The following is a 17315-nucleotide window of genomic DNA, read 5'->3' on the forward strand; positions in this document are numbered from 1 at the left end:
AAGATGGCTGTAAATTTCAATTTATACTCAATAATATATTATACTTCACTCTCCGCACGATGGTGTCACTTGCCAAAAAGAGCAGATCTTCAAGCTAACAGCACATTACCTTGAAGATCCGTTATGGTCCATGGTCAGGACCACATTTAACTGGAAAATTCCAGTCACAGCTCCAGCCATCTTGACTGTACCACAAGAGAATACTCTTATCCCATTAACCAAAAAGAATCTTCAATGGCTGTTCTAATTCTGTGATTCCTCCATTGTTCAGATCCACTGTCTGTATATAACTGATCAGTAGAGATATATGCTGTATAGATATGTATGATGTTTGTAAAGGAGTTATTATTGTATGCTATAGTGGTATGACCGAACCCTGTGTGTATCAATGCATGATATCACTGTTGTAAAAATGTAGAAAAGAGACACAGGAATATGATGATGATGGTGGTGGTGGTGGTGTTTCATGTCAATAAATCATGTTTACATCTGCTCTTGGACAGTCTCAAAATGAACAAATCAAAACATGTGGTTCTCTGGGATTGATTGGTCTACTACTGTAATGTATGTCTCTCCTTCCTCTCCTCCAACAGAAATGGGCCTTGTTCAATGTCCCAATTCCATCTTTATTAGTCATGTCAGGAATGGTCACCATAAATAAACAGTACTACAGTACTGACTTCATTTAGCGTTATTTACACCAATAAATATATATTGTACTTCAGAATTGTAAGCTCTGGGGGTTAACAGTGTAGTCATACGGTGGTGTCGCTTGCCTTCTAACGATGCGTCATGTCACACTACAGTGTATAAGTTAAGCTTACCTGTATTAATTACCCTGTTCATACAACTCATTTTAGGGTTAGTTTGTAAAGGCTTCATATAGGCCACTACACTTCATTGAGAGTAATTTCATCTCTGGATAACAAATTCATAATTGATTCATTTTATAGCAGTGTTTTCTTCAAATACATCAACCAATCAAACAGCCTAATTGGTCTCTTTAATGCTTTACAGCAGTGGTTCTCAAAGTGGGGTTTGGGGACCCTTAGAGGTACTTTGGGGGGGTTCCAGGGGGTCCCCGGACCCCAGCGCTGTGAGCTTGTGAGCCGAGCCAAATACAAAATCATTTGAGGATCCTTGACGTGAAAAGATTTGAGAACCACTGCTTTACAGTATGCCATAAGATAGTGTGACGTGAAATGTAAATCAGACATAACTCTATAAGCCAGCTAAATGGGCTGCAGGAGGTTGGCAGGTGAAAGGTGAGGGGTTGGGTGTTCATGAGATCAGTTCTCAGAGGAGTCTGTCTCCTCCGTGGAGCCATCACTCTCCACCTCAATCTTCCTCCTGTGGTGGATGTTCCTCCTGGGGGAGGCTTTCCGTGGCACCTCCTTAAGCCCCCCTATAGCGCTGCCGCTGCTGTTACTCCCGGGACTCACTGAGATCTGTGAGATACTGGAGGAGCAATCTGTCATTATTAAGTAGTATTCTTCAATAATATAAATTAGTACGTCTCTGAGATCATACAGGCTATATTTGCACACACTAGTCTCGCGTGCATGAGAACTCACAGTTTATCTAGTTCCTGGTCCATCTCTGGATCAACCAGCAAATCTGACCTGCTGGGTAGCGCTCCTGGAGAGAAATGTGGGAGAGGGAGAGTGGGAGATGAATTGACAGAAGGAGGAAAGGAGTGAGAGAAACAAATGGAGGAGAAGGACTACAGAATTTAAATAAATAATTGTAAGTAACATTGTTATTATGTAACCTACCTATGTCATGGTTGATGGTATCGTGTTTGGCCAAGCTTGTTAACAAACTATAGTAAGAAACCTTCTGGCTTTGGTCCAGTATTTCTTTCAGACATGACCTGGAAGGATGACTGCACACACAAGCAGATAGATAACAAACAAACATAAAAAACAGATACGATTTTTGCCTTTTGCCTTTCTGTATCTAATGTAACTGTAGCAAATTCTTCACATCTACAGAAAACAATGAAAGTACATACAAAAGCTAGAGAGAGTGGCAGACAGAGACGAAAGGATCAGGGGTCTCATTTATAACCGGTTGTCTACACACAAAATGGGGCCTGAAAGAGGCGTATGCCACTTCCAACGCAAAAGTTGGGATCTAAAAAAACTAACTTGAAGGCAGTGAGCACCACTGCCTGATGCCTGATTTATACTGAAATTAGCGTATCTACAAGCTCACGACGCATCAGTCACATGCTCGTTATCATAGTGTTGCATTTCATGCACTTGACACAGTCTAAAATCTCAAATGAAGGAAGAATGCAGATCTGGGAATCATATGTAGGAACCATTAATGCAAACATGTTGGAACAAGTTCTGGTTCAGAGAGCCCCAGGTGTGTTTGAAAATGTAAGAAAGTGTGGCGTATATGTTTTACCTGTGTTTGAACCTGTCACAGAGTCCCTCTATACACTCTACCAAAGTACAGGAGTCAACACCCTCCTGCTGCTCCTGCGTGTGATTCTCCTCGCCGACCACAGAGGGGAGCTGTTCTACGGAGGTGGATGTAGGGACGATCACTATGTTAGGACTCTTCCCTGATAGCAGATCCTGGTAGATGTCCAGGACACCATCTACAAACTCTACAGAGACGAGGGGATGCACAGACACACCATCAGACAGACAGAAAGAAAGAGAGAGAGAGAGAGAAAAAGGCACGTTATGAAGGAGCACTGTGATCATTAGACTTGATTTAAGTTATTTTTAACTGAGTTAGTGTTAAAGGTGCTTGAAATGACATTTTGTTTTGTTTTTAGTTAAAAATGTAAAGCTATATTCCGATAGATCATTGCTATGTCTCCTTGTCTCTCCAGTTCTTTAGTAAACAACAGATAACACATTTTCAGGCGGGAACTAATCTGAACTATTATGAATGTTAAGTCAAAACTGGAGCTTTGACTCAGGAGTGGAGCTTCATTGCCAGATCCTCTCCCTTTTATATGGTCAAAAGACTACAACTACTCAAACAACACTACACTTCCCAGAGTGCAGTAGCAAAATGGCTGCTCGTTAACAGATTAGGAGCACCTGAAAAGGAACAGAGGCGCTCACTCAAACAAACAACTCCAGGGAGAAGGAGACTCCAGAGAGGAGAGAAGAAACTTCAATTTTCCAACCAAGAGTTAAGCCCAAAGACGCCAATGGTCGGTGAAATGGTTTTATTTAATGTTGCTTTGAAATGCTGTTTAATGTTTGCAATGCTGCTTAAATGTGTTCAGTGTAGGCTACTGCTAAAGTTGAAGTTAAGGAACACATTGCAGCATCGGTCAAATAACTCATTACATTGCAACATTGATTTCTTGTGTCTGAAAAGTTAAAAGTGTGGAATACAAAAGAATAATACAAAGTTAAAAAGGCTAAAATCCTGTTTATGTTTAAAATTTAGACAATTCATGCAATTACCATGTTGTGATTTATTTGATTTAAAACTACTAAAATGTAGAACTCATGAATTTGCCATGTTAAAGGTATAAAAGTGAAAAAGAGCCGATCTACAAGCTTGTGGATCAGCTATTTTTCTGAAGATGTGTCTTTATTGTTATTTATATAATTGTTTATTTATTGTTGTATTGTTTTAAAACATTTATTGGTTTGGGACATTTATTGTTTTAAAACATTTTTTGGTTTTGGACATTTATTGTTTTGGACATTTATTGTTTTAGGATATTGTTTTAAAACATTTATTGTTTAAAACTTAATTGGTTTAAAACTTTATTGGTTTAAAACTATTGGTTTAAAACACAAAGTTGTTTAAAAATGAGTTGTTTAAAAAATGCTATGATTTGTTGTAAAATGGCAATGTTGCTAATCTTTATGTTTCTCTGTGTTAAAGGTTTACAACCTAAACTAACTAAACTACTAACCTACTACCAGACCAATCAACTAAAGAAGCCAACGAATGAAAAAGAAACAAGTTGGAAAATAAAAAGTTGATTGAGTTTGGAAATCTGAGTTGCGTCCTTGTGTCCTTTGGAGCATAACTAGAAAGGGACTTGACAGTTGTAAACCACTGCGAGCAGCCTGGACCTGAGGATAAACGGCTTCAGATCCAGAAATAAGCTGTTGACGTGGAAGGAATCAAGATGGCAAAAGATGTCCTGGGGAAGTCGGTCAAGCAACTCAAAAAGGAGAGGACCACTGCAAAAAGCAGCTTCAACAGACAAACCAACTTTGACATGCTCTTGAAATTCCTGACAAATCAAGAAGACATACTAGAGAGACTTGAACAGCTGGAGAAGCTGGACCGTTCAGACAAGTATGCGACAAAGATTGCCTCAACAAGAACCACAAAGAAAGGAGAGCTTGATGAGGTACAGTATGTGGTGTCTGCGGAGAGAGTGGGCACAACAACAAAATCTTCTTCTGTAGAAAGTTCAAAGGACTGAAGCTACCTGAGAAGAAAGCTGTGTTGAACCAGGAGACCTGGTACTGCCAGACCCCTAGTGGTTGAAATCTGAATGGCCGGACTTCGTGCAGAAATGCAGGCTGTAAAAGGGGAGGCGCTGCCCCAGACCACCACTATTTCCTCTGCCCAAAGGGAGAAGTCAAAAGACGTGAAGAGGGAAAGGGTGGAAAAGACGGCAAAGGTAAAAGCAAACTAACAGAGAAACAAGTTGGAAAATAAAAGGGTTGATTGAGTCTGAAAATCATATGAGTTGCCTCCTTGTATGTCCTTTTGGAGCGAAACTAGAAAGGGACTTGACAGTTGTAAACCATTGGCGTCTTTGGGCTGAACTCTTTTACTAGAACTTGGAGTTTCTCTGGAGAATGTTTCTTTGACAGTTCCTCCTGAAGACGAGCCAACAGCGCCACCTGCCTCCGATATTGAGCTCTGTTCACGATGATGATCTCTTCCTCATCAACATCAAAAGTGACGACATCAACAGTGTTTCCCAGCGTCCGCTCCATCAGGCTCTGCTCTTCTTCACTCTCCCCATCGTCATCCTCCTGTATGTCCTCCAGGCTGCTCTCCCAGCCAATCATAGAGCTCCTCCTGCGTCCCAGCAGGGTCTTCCTGTCTGCGTTGTCGATCAGGAAGGACAGCTCACTGGCAGAGCGGACGACAACGGGAAGAGGTCTGCTCATCAGCACCACCACCTTCTGAGCCAGAGCAGAGAACTTGAGCACGTTGAGCGTCTCATCGTACACAGAGGCACACTGATTGATGTTGACAATCATGCAGGCGTTGCCTGCAGGTAACTCTGCAGGTAGTGAGTTTAGACTCCCTAAACGGCACGTGTTTCAACACCTTGGACTGTTGGTTGTGTCTCAGTGCACTGATGCACTTCCCCAGGGTCAGCAGAGAGGTGTTGATGTTCCCCGCCTCCTTCAGACGCTCTCCTCTGTTCTCTGTTTTAGCACAGCGCTCTGAGCCAGCCAGGTCACACAATGACAACTCGCTGATGCTGTGCACATGAGGAACTGAGCCATCTTCAACCCTCAGGAGGTGAACGGAGAAGATACTGTGGCTCCTGCTGGACATCTGGTTCAGTTTAGTGGCGGAAAAGCTGTGGTTCCTCTTCCCCAACTTCACCACTTTCAGGGTGAGAAAATGGTTTTATTTTCTCAGACAGACAGTAAAGACAACAAAGACAGCAAGATGTGAACAGTCAGCCTGTGGAAAAAATTTAAAGTTCTGTACAGACAGGAACAGTCAGAAAGAAATAGGTTTCCATTGACCTGGACCCAATGCAGGTCTCTGACGAAGGGGTTTCCTTTGACGTCCTGTGACAGCCTCAGGGCCTGTCTCCTCATCCCCGCAGCCGGAGCCTCCAGCAGGTCGTGGATGCTCTGTTTGTAGATCTCGCAGAAGGAGACCCACACAGAGAAGAACGTGGCCTGGCCGTCCACGCTCACACGGTCCTCTGGGACCGACACACTGCTGCTGCTACCCTGCAGGGACTCTGAGGAACCTTCCAGGTTGGTCCTGCTAGTTGAGCTCTGGCACTTCTGGCTGTCATTCTCTTTGAGGTGTTTGAACAGGTTCCTCTTGTAGATGGTCTCCTGGTGCTGGTACCAGTATAGTGTCCTTGACCACTACAAGATGGAGTCTGTGGAACAGGAAGTGGACAGAAGTGAAGCTGTATACATGGACAACCTGAGGGTAGACCTGCGCTCAGAGTTCGGCGCTCTGCAGCACAAGTCAAAGGAGGGCTACCTGAAGGTCTACCTACGAGTCTGACCTCTAGCGAGGCTGAACAAGGTGAGGCCCAGGACTGTCACAATTGAGAGTTCAGACACTGTGCTGTTGAAGCCCCCTCCGTCCAGACTCGGTGATAAATCACTGAATCAAACTGGACACAAAGGTACACGGTCCAGAGTGCAGTCAGAAGGAGCTGTTTGAAGGCACTGTGAGGAACTCGGTGAAAGAGGTTCTCCAAGGATAGGATTCTCTGGTCTTCACGTACGGAGTCTCCAACGCTGGGAAGACCTTCACCTTCCTAGGGTCAGAGTGTGATGCAGGGGTCCTACCTCGGTCTCTCAGACTGTTGTTTAACAGTATTGAAGGCAGAGTTTTCACCCAGACGACCGTGAATCCACATTGCTGCAGAGACTTCATCAAACAAACTAACTCCAGAGAGAAGTGGAGGCAAGACGAGTTCTTAACTAAACTTTCCCCAGAAATGGCAGTTCGATGCAAAAGGGTTTTCACCCACAAAACCACAGTGCCAGTCTGAGCTACTGCGGGAGAATGGGCTCTCTGAACTTCCGGTCATCATGATGTTGATGCAAGTCACTGCAAATGCAGGGCAGAAGATTGGGACTTTAATTGACCTAGCATCAGACACAAACTACATTACCCATAAGGCTGCTGAAAGACTGAGGTTAAGAAATGAGAAGGTAACCTTAGTTGTGCATGGGGTTGGAGGAATGACCATGAAGGTGAAAACACGAAGATATCTCCTCAAAGTCAGAGTGAAGACTCCAAAAGGAACGGAGAGAGCCCATGAACTGGTCTGCTACGGCTTGGATGAAATAGCAAAAGTACATCAAGTGATTGAACCCGAGCGGTTGCAAAACTTCTTCCCAGATGTCAAGCTTGAGGAATTGGAAAGGCCAAAAGAGGTTGAGCTCCTCATTAGCCACCGAGAGGGAAGGCTCGCTCCTCAGAGGGTGAAAATCATTGGAGACCTCGTCTTGTGGGAAAGTCCATTGGGGAAGACGGTAGGCGGAGCACATCCCGACTTGCTTGAAGAAGTGGAGGTGGCAGCATATAAGTCCAGAACTCACTTTGCTCGCTCCATGAGGACAGCATCTGTTAGATATGAAGAAATCACAAGTACAACTGAGGCAGCCTGGCTTCAGAAGGAGGATGTGGCTCAGACCAACAACATAACAAGAGGGGGCACTCCTGAAGATTTGAAGGAGAATTCCACATGGCAAAATGGACTAAAGTTCCTGAAGATGCCAGTGGAGGAGTGGCCTATAAAATCAGCTGAAGAAGTTGCATCCCATGCCAGGGAGAGTATAAACAAACTCGGAAGGAAGGCATTCTCAGCTGCATTACCAAGAGCTGCTGCCAAGCAGTGGCTGAAGATTAAGTGCCAGATCCCAAAACGATCAAAGTGGGAGGCTACATCGTTCAAGCGAGCTGTGCTGACTGGCAAAGAACTGGTTGACTTCATCACCATGGACCTGCGTGGCCCTTATGAAGGGAACGATGAGGTCAAGAAAAGAACCAGGCTCAGACTCAAGAAAAGAACCAGACTCAAAGTAGTTACCCGAGGTGTGAAGGCAGAGGTCAGCAAATTCTGGAAGAAGTGGAGCCAATTTGCTGGATTTAATCTGTTCATAAGGAACAAATGGCACACCAAAGAGCAAAATGTTGCTGTTGGAGATGGTGTGGTCTGGTTGGCTGACCAGAATGACCTGAGAGGACAGTACAAGCTGGCTAGAGTGGTCAGTATCAGCACTGACAGCAAAGGCATCGTAAGAGATGTGCTTGTGAGGACCTTTTCCCAGCTATCCTGTTCCCATTACGAAGATAAACCTCAAAGAGCCCAAAAGAGCAAACGGTAAAAGAACCAAGAGGCTCCAAACCAAAATCCTGCCCATAACTCTTCAGAGATGTCAGACGAATATCATTCTACATCCCACTGAAGAACAACCAGAGGCGAGAAGGACTTGTGTGACCTCTCTGGGTTTGGAAAACCAGGAGCTCAAGTGGTGTTAAAGGTTTAATGACATTCACTTTTACACCACATTCAAAGTCTTTGTCCTGGTCCTTCAAAAGTGTACAAAAAGTTTTAAGTGAAAATTCCATTCCAGTGATCCATGGCAGGTGTTTTTCTCTCACATTTCTAAAGCCTTTTCAACTGCAATGAAAAAAGAAATCTTTGCCTGCGGGTGTCGCTGGTGAGGGATTTTGCCTGTCAATCATCGCCTCTGCTCCGCCCCCCCCAAAGGAAAGGAAAGGATAGGGGAGGGGAGGGGCGAGGAGTAGAGTGGGCGGGATTAATCGACTGTGACCTCACTGTCGAAGGGCCAAGCTCAGATTACTTTTCAGCCTAATTATTCAGAAAATCCCAGACCACAGAAAAACCACTGAATGTTATAAGTTCAGTTTTTTTGGGTGTAATTGAGGTCATAAAACCCCAAATAAAACATTGAAAATAAAAAAAGTGAAAATGAATGTCATGATACCTTTAAGTCAAAACTGGAGCTTTCACTCAGGAGTGGAGCTTCATTGCCAGATCCTCTCCCTTTTATATGGTCAAAAGACTACAACTACTCAAACAACACTACACTTCCCAGAGTGCAGTAGCAAAATGGCTGCTCGTTAACAGATTAGGAGCACCTGAAAAGGAACAGAGGTGCTCACTCAAACAAACAACTCCAGGGTGAAGGAGACTCCAGAGAGGAGAGAAGAAACTTCAATTTTCCAACCAAGAGTTAAGCCCAAAGACGCCAATGGTCGGTGAAATGGTTTTATTTAATGTTGCTTTGAAATGCTGTTTAATGTTTGCAATGCTGCTTAAATGTGTTCATGTGTAGGCTACTGCTAAAGTTGAAGTTAAGGAACACATTGCAGCATGGTCAAATAACTCATTACATTGCAACATTGATTTATTGTGTTTGAAAAGTTAAAAGTGTGGAATACAAAAGAATAATACAAAGTTAAAAAGGCTAAAATCCTGTTTATGATTTAAAATGTAGACAATTCATGCAATTACCATGTTGTGGTTTATTTGATTTAAAACTACTAAAATGTAGAACTCATGAATTTGCCATGTTAAAAAAGGTTTAAAATGCCAAGTGAAAAAGAGCCGATCTACAAGCTTGTGGATCAGCTATTTTTCTGAAGATGTGTCTTTATTGTTATTTATATAATTGTTTAAAGTCACTTATTGTTTGGTCTAAGGGCTTTAATTGTTTGGAACATTTATTGTTTAAAGCATTTATTGTTAAAACATTTATTGGTTTGGAACATTTATTGTTTTTAGACATTTATTGTTTTAAACATTTATTGTTTTGGACATTTATTGTTTAAAACTTTTTGTTTTAAAACTTTATTGGTTTAAAACTTTATTGTTTGAAAACACAAGGTGTTAAAAAATGAGTATGATTTGTTGTAAAATGGCAATGTTGCTAATCTTTATGTTTCTCTGTGTTAAAGGTTTACAACCTAAACTAACCTACTACCAGACCAATCAACTAAAGAAGCCAACAAATGAAACAAATGAAAAAGAAACGAGTTGGAAAATAAAAAGTTGATTGAGTTTGGAAATCTGAGTTGCGTCCTTGTGTCCTTTGGAGCATAACTAGAAAGGGACTTGACAATGACACTCAAGTGTTCCAGTTCCAATTTTGTCTGCTCATTTCTTTTCTTTCATCACTTGTTTTTATATCTCCACGCCTTGACTATTGCAAAGGGGTTTTAACATAAGCAAAAAACACTCAATAGGCTAATTGTACAGAACTGCTGTTAGACTTTTAACTAAAACCCAGGAGAAGAGAAGAGAGAACACATTAGCCTACTCCTATTTGAACTTCCCTACACTGGTTGCCTGTCTGTTTTAGTATAGAGTTGAACATTTCACTTATTACTTTAACACACTTACATTTTTTTACATAACGTTACATTTTTGAGTTATTAAGCCCTTATGAGTGTGCAGCCTTATCTAATCAAATCAAATCAAACTTTATTTATAGCATGTTTACAACAGCCAAGATGACCGAAGTGCTACATGGTTAAAACAAAAACAATTCAAAGCATCAAAAGAAAAGCAAAACATCAACATGTATTAGCAAATAGCAAATGTTCAAGTCAAAAACGTTTTAAAAATTAGGTAAATGCAATTACAAGCCAGGGAAAAATGTAAGTAGGGCTTTGAAAGCCCCAATCAACTGATGCAGATCTGATGGGGAGGGGGCAGACTATTCCAGAGTCTGGGGGCCGCAGCCGCAAAAGCACGGTCACCCCTGCTCTTTTTATTAGTCTTAGGCACGACCAGCAACAGCTTGTCAGCAGACCAGTGGCAGTAAATAAAATCACCTTAAAATCGATTCTAAAATTAACTTATGTCCTCAGGCAGGAACCTGCTGAGTCGAGGCTCAAGACAAAGGGTGTCCGTGCCTTTGCTGTCAAGCTCGGCTCTGGAACGACCTCCATGAGGAGTTCAGGCTTGATAAATCAGTGTCTTCTTTTAGCTAGTATGTCCCTCTACACCAAATCTTTTTGCCGAAAATAGCCGATCTACAAGCTCTCTACATGATGTGTGTAAGTTCGTTGATCTGTTATCTTCGCTGAATGTTTGGCCCAGAATCGGGACATTAAGGTTGAAGTGTTTGTATTTGTTTGTATTTCTCACTGCATACTTTATAAATACTATTGTTCTTTGGGTTTTTAATTCTGTTGCTGAATTAAGTCTTTCTTCAGTTTTATGTAAAGCTCTTTGTTTTGATAACTTCTTCATAAATACAGTTTATTATTATTTTCAGTTGATTACTTCATGGGTACTAGACTTGTCACTATGGAGTTATATTCTAGAGTGTTGTGGTTATAGCCTTTCTGCTTGCCTCTCTGCCCTCCAGCTGAATACTGTAAGAAATGTGGATATAGAAGACTGACCTTGGTAGTAGACTTGCAGTTGGAAGGCAAAGAGGAAGTCGGAGAAAGACATCAGACCGTCAATGGCGTCATCCATCAGAACAATTCTACAGAGGAACAAAACAATGAACGGCTATGTTACACTACAGTGCCAGTTCAGGTGGTGTACCAAGGAGAACTAGTCAAATGCAATCTGGTTGATTTCCCCATTCTCTCTGTACTGTACATCAGTAGTGGCAACAAGTTCGCATCACAACGCGTTGGGAGCTTGTGGATCGGTTATTTTTGGTGAGTGACACCATTATGATGAAGTATAATCAGGCTTAAGACCAGGTAGATGCTGGTTTTACAATATGGCCACATCCTTATAGAAATGTACGTGTTTTTCTGGAATGGTACAGTGTGCTACGGTAAAGTTGTGGTGTGGTGGTAGCACGGTAGAATGGTACGGTGCAGTGGTTCTCAAATCTTTTAATTTCAAGTATCCCCATAACTAGTAGACAAATGGAAAGAAATGGACCTGTAAGGGACAAGGGTCCATTTGGTTCCATTTGTATACGCTCAGAGTTACAGACCTGTAAAGGCCTATTTAGAACCCCTTCAAGAAACCCTGAGGGTCCCTGAACCCCACTACGAAAACCACTGGTATGGTGAAATGCTAAATGAAAATCCTTTGATCCATTTGGAACTACGATCCATAGAATATAAGAAACCCTGCCTATACAAGTCTCTCAAATCAATCGTCTGACAGTCTGCACATCTATTACAATGTAGTTACTGACCTGGCTGTACTCTGCACCACCTCCACAGGGAAGTCTGGACATAACAACTGGAGCAGAGAGCTGTACTCGAGCAAGGATAGTAAGTCTGAAAGGCAACATGAAACACACAACACAGAATAATATTGTACACAAACGGCTGAACCATAGTGTCAGGGCTGGCTGCATCAACTGTCTAACCTCAAACATAACAGGACGGAGGAATTACTCCATCCTGATTTACACATTACACATTACACTCTCTTGCTTACCTCCACTCTTGCCGATCTGTCTGTAACACCTCCAGAAGACTCTGATGAAGGAGGCTCTGTTATGAGGAGTGGCTTTGATATAGCTATACTCTCTGAAGAGGACATGGTTGCTGTTCTTCACACTGCTGAAACTGTGAACAGAAACATACACACACACACATGGCTAGCAAAGCTGGCTAGCTGTGACATTTATTTGTTGGCCTGATTTTTCCTTACTTTCTAAGAACTAGTCATAAAAACCTTGTAATTTCCCCATTCTTTTCCCCATTGCCAAAATAATTTCCACTACTTTTCCATTTTTTACTCGACCTGTGTTGGAACTGCACCAATATCAAGAATATTGGAGAATAGAGAAATAGAGAATATTGCTTATTAACCACTTAAACCCCAGCATCCGTACTGTGGGGAAAGCTTTCGCAGAAAATAGCAGATCGAAAAGCTCACAACGCGTTGCAGTCGATCGGCTATTTTCAGTGAAAGCTTTCCCCACAATAACAGAAAACGAAAAATACACTATCATAGAGTCCTGAGGGACTACGCTCAACCATACAGTATTTAAGTGCAGGTTAAGAGATGCAGTTATAAGTGTCACATACTACTCGGCGAAGTACCGGACCACACCGAACTGTGTGTACTCCTCTTTGTGTTCCAGCAGCTGAGTTAGTGCATCGTTCAGGTAGAACATCACATTGGTCTCCGCTACTCACAGAGGCAGAGAAGTAGAAAGGGAGATATATGAAAGGGAAGAGAATTGGGACAGTGACAGACAACAACAATTACGTTAATTGTTATATCTCAGGAACAGTTTGATTCTAAATATATAGGGCAAAGACTATGGAAGGAGTGTTAGATGGTTAATTACACTGTTATAGCTAATAGGTCAAAAGACCTTCAAAATGTAATGTATTATCCCAACAGGATATCGCAGCAGCAATGATATATCATTGCTGCAATATCGAGGAGACAAAACCCAAGTGTATATATATATGTGTATATATATGTGTATATATATATATATATATATATATATATATATATATATATATATATATATATATATATATATATATATATGTGTTTTGGTTTTTTTACAATACAATAACAATAGCACACTGAGAAGTGCTTTAGGTGGATGGATGGGTGGGTGGATGGGATGGATGGATGGAGGGATGGATGGATGGGATGAACAAGAACGCTTAACATTAAGTGCAATTATTGCACTGCAACACATGACATATTGCAGCATCCAAATGTTTTCTTTTTTTCGTTTTTAATGAAAGGCAAGCTAACTTTATACGTACCAAGGTATTCGTCAACAGAAAAGGTCGGATTAAAACGATTCATTTTGGCGGTCATTACAGGAGGTAAAACTGCAGATAATTAGCTTCGCCTAATTGTACCGCTGATATAAATGGCCAGTTATGTTATGTTATGTTCTAACATCTACATCAATGCATGGATCGTCCTGCTGTCATCATGTCTGTCTTGAGATGGTGGGCTCCATGGAAACAGTGTGTGTTTCAAGAAAGATCCCCATGGAAACGCAGATTCAGCTGAAAGGTTCCTCTTTTTCCTGCCTCATATTTTATGTCATCCTTGAACTTTCTCTTAATTTTAGCTACATAACATATCATATTATCCATTCCAGCAATTTAGCTAATCAGAAACCAAATGTTGTAGTATTTAAGGCCGTCCTTTTTTGTTATATTTGGAGAGCATTTATAAATCCTTATATAAGCCATCAAAACAGAGTACAGCAACTTGCAATGGGCTCCATTGATCTCGTTCAACCCAGATTCAGCACAAACATGGGGTTAAATTCGTTCTACTGCTAGTGCTATGACACCAAAATGTGGAATGCCCTACACTGTATGCCCTACAGACATCAAAGTGTTTATTAATATTATTATTATTATCTATTATTACAAGTATTTATTTATTTTTTCAACATTTAAGTATGTCTTGATGTGGGCTTGCAGGTACATGTGTATGGGTATCTGTTGTCACTATCAATTTGTTACTGTATTTATTTATCTTTAGATTTTACTTTGTATTTGTATATTTACTTATATATTTATTTTGCTTTGTCTGCTTGGACATTAACCAGTAATGCCCCCCATTACTGGCTGGGGGGGTGTGGGGAAAAAAGAAAAAGAAAATGATGTGTTGAAATGATATTTTCTTCTGTCTACTCTGCTGAAAAAAAGCTTAATAAATATAACGTTTTAAAAAATGTGTTTTCTCAAAAAAGTGACTCCTTCCTTCAAAATAGCCATAAAAGAACACCTTTCCGCAATTTGTATGGTCCCTGTATAAAGTCTAAGCTTAACACCTGAAATGACCCCCCAGTCCACCCCCCAACTGTGTACTGTGTAGGCTACATATACGTTTTTATTGCTACTATAGTGTTGATGATGATGTTGATCATGTTATTGTATATTATTGTATGTATGTCTTTAAATGTCTCGATGAATTTTATACACAGGACCACAATGGAAACAAGACCTCAGGGCTTTTTGTGTTATCCTTTTAACATCATTGTAATAATCATATCACTGTACCATTTGCAAACTGTTAATAAAGTATTCAATCAATCAATCAATACAAATAAATAAAATACAATAAAAACGAAAATATGATTGGATTAATACAATATTGAATTGTCTGTGATAAAGATAGATCTAGATCTAGAATAGTGTAGATCTATCTAACACACACACACACACACGCGCACACACACACGCACACGCACACGCCGCCCCTTCAGTAGCACGGCAGTGTGTTGCTTGCGCACAAAAAAAAGAACAGATCTACAAGCTATAAACGCGTGGCGCCGCTGTGCGTTGTCAGCTTGTAAATCGGCTATTTTTGGCAGGCGCAGCTTTCCTCCGCCTCTCCGCCCTTGGAGGCGTTTCAGACTCTCTTCAGACGGTTGAGATGACCCAACATCAGCGCCATCTAAACACCCTGTCTGCATCGTTTCTCTCACAGATACGCACGCAGGTAAACAAAACAAAAACAATCTGGAATATAATGCTTTTTTATGAAGGTTTCCTCTCGGCTCTATGATCAGCGGGCTGGTTGTAAGTGCTGCGTTGTCAGGCCCTGCTGGGTGTGTTTGTGTTGTTAGAAGCTAACGCTAAAAACCATCTAGCTAACGTTATAGCTGCCTTTTGAATGATGCAAACCGTCGCCACACACCGTCTGGTTTGCGTGCACTTGCACTTGGCGTCGCATTGTCCCCCTTTCTGTCCCCAACATGAGCTGGAAAATAATTGCATTTTATTATTATTATTGAGGCGTTCTCGGGCGGATTGAACCTGCACACAGTGTGGCCTGACTGTGTTGCTAGCTGCGGCTAACGCTAGGTCAACTAACTCAGTGTGGGTTTAGCTGTTAACTAGCTGTTCTGTTAACTAGCATGAAGTTGACGTAGTCAAACCAGTCAGTGTGCAAATCTCCACTATACTGTGATGCTTGGCCTACATAGAGGTTGATACGTTATGGTAAATATGAGGCTAGCTAACGTTAACCTAGATTACTGTAGTCAAGTGTAACTGTAATGGCCGATGGAGTGCAGCCCTGTTTGGATGTGCACTGCATAGTGTTGTGCATGCATTTGACACTACTGGCAAAGTAGTGCATTTTGAATATTGCACATTTGCCATCTTGCATTGTGGGGTTCATCTTGTGTGTCTAATACAGCAGGTGCAAGGCGATTTGTAACGCCCTCTGTGTGATGTACAGATTGTGGCACATCAACTTAGACAATTGGTTACATTTCTTAAGCAGGATTTGGGGTATTTTTCTATAGACATTTGTATGTTTTGAAGGTCAAGGGTCTCAGGTTGAGATGCAGAATGTACCCATGTGGCTCCCAGGCTGTAACATGTGAAGCACTGTTTGAATCTCAATTGCAGAGCCAAATTGTTGTCTGGATGTGAGGTGGATGAGATTTTCTAAAGGCACAATTGCAGGTTTGTTCTTTGAAGTGTGTGTGAGTGACTGCAGACTGCAGCAGCTTCTTCGGCACTAGCTCTGGTCCATTGCGTTAGAATGAGAGAACTCCTAACGCTGTGGACCCGAGCTACTTCAGCACTATGGAAGTAGTTAATGGGGAGAATGGCTTTTGTGCCGTTCCTAAGTTTAAAGACCCATACTCAACAAAAATCATGTTTTTGTAGGGTTGAGGCCAATACATGCTCCCTCCAAAAAGGGGGGGGTGATATAACTACAAATTGACATCATTCAGAACTTCTGATGGGTGGTCTCAGAACTTCTTCTCAGAACTCCTGCAACCCCAGATGTCCTGACTGTCTACAAACTACTGTAGTTTGGAAAGCTCGTCCGATAACGGCAGTTTTTTTTCGGACGGAGGAGCATATTGGCCTTTTAATGTATTTTTGAAGCATAGCTATGAAAACACTGGTTTTGTGCGCTCTAGTCTGCATATCTCTAAAGCATTGTTTCTTACAACCAAAATCTAGTTTTCAGATGAGCAGCACACAGAAAACTGGTTTGACTCAGGGAACACTGTGTGCTGTGGTATCACACAATCAAAGCCTCATCAAAGACAAACCAGTTAGTGCTCACCTGAAAACCATATTTTGGTTGTAAATATATACGTATTAATGATTTAGAGATATGCAGAATCCAAGAAACCAGTGTTTTCATGGTTAAGCTCCAAGAACACATTAACCACCCAAAAAAACATGATTTTTGTTGGAGTTTTTAAAGTGTTCCTAGGCTAAACCCCAAAGGCACTTTTTCAGCTGAACACCGAGTGTCCTGCCCTATTGTAGCGTGTACAGACTCTGTGGCCCAGAGACTTAACTGGCTCTAATGGTACTTTTTTCACAGTTCGGAGACTTAATTTCCTCCCTCACAAAATCATGCTGTTTTATTCCATTTCGACTTCATGTGCATGCATTATGCACTGATTATTATTATGCCTGGATATATAAAAAAAAAATCAGGATTTCTTTTCCACTAGGGAAAAGGAAAAAATCTTGCCGTTATCAATATGCACTATATTATTGAGTGATGAAGACTTTTCATTTTATGTGATTACCACAGCCCCGGGACCAGGAGTTGTATGTCCATAGAAAGTTGCTATAGTAGTTTGCAAATATGCTGCTTTTGTTTAGCGGTAGGTTTTTCTTGATGGATGCTAAATATTAATATGGTAAGGATAGTC

General features: G+C 41.4%; 2 protein-coding genes across 4 annotated transcripts in view; one reads left to right on the top strand and one right to left on the bottom strand.

Annotated features, from left to right (window-relative positions):
- Window positions 1-694: 694 nt before the first annotated feature.
- cstpp1 (centriolar satellite-associated tubulin polyglutamylase complex regulator 1) lies at window positions 695-13616 on the bottom strand. Its single transcript, XM_080437556.1, has 9 exons — window positions 13420-13616; window positions 12715-12817; window positions 12119-12249; window positions 11871-11955; window positions 11110-11195; window positions 2416-2620; window positions 1776-1885; window positions 1575-1638; window positions 695-1458 (listed from the first exon to the last, which is right to left on the bottom strand). The coding sequence occupies exons 1-9, from the start codon at window positions 13472-13474 to the stop codon at window positions 1290-1292; spliced, it is 1008 nt and encodes a 335-aa protein (XP_080293682.1). The 5' UTR covers window positions 13475-13616; the 3' UTR covers window positions 695-1289.
- Window positions 13617-15015: 1399 nt separating this feature from the next.
- Window positions 15016-17315, top strand: part of ckap5 (cytoskeleton associated protein 5) — a 37918-nt gene continuing 35618 nt past the window's right edge. For all 3 annotated transcript variants that reach the window (XM_080438482.1, XM_080438483.1, XM_080438484.1), the window contains exon 1: window positions 15016-15121. The gene's annotated coding sequence lies outside the window, so the exon portion shown is untranslated. The remainder of the gene's footprint in view (window positions 15122-17315) is intronic.

This window comes from Gymnoscopelus braueri (genome assembly GCF_963280865.1).
Source record: "Gymnoscopelus braueri genome assembly, chromosome: 9".
Taxonomy (NCBI): domain Eukaryota; kingdom Metazoa; phylum Chordata; class Actinopteri; order Myctophiformes; family Myctophidae; genus Gymnoscopelus; species Gymnoscopelus braueri.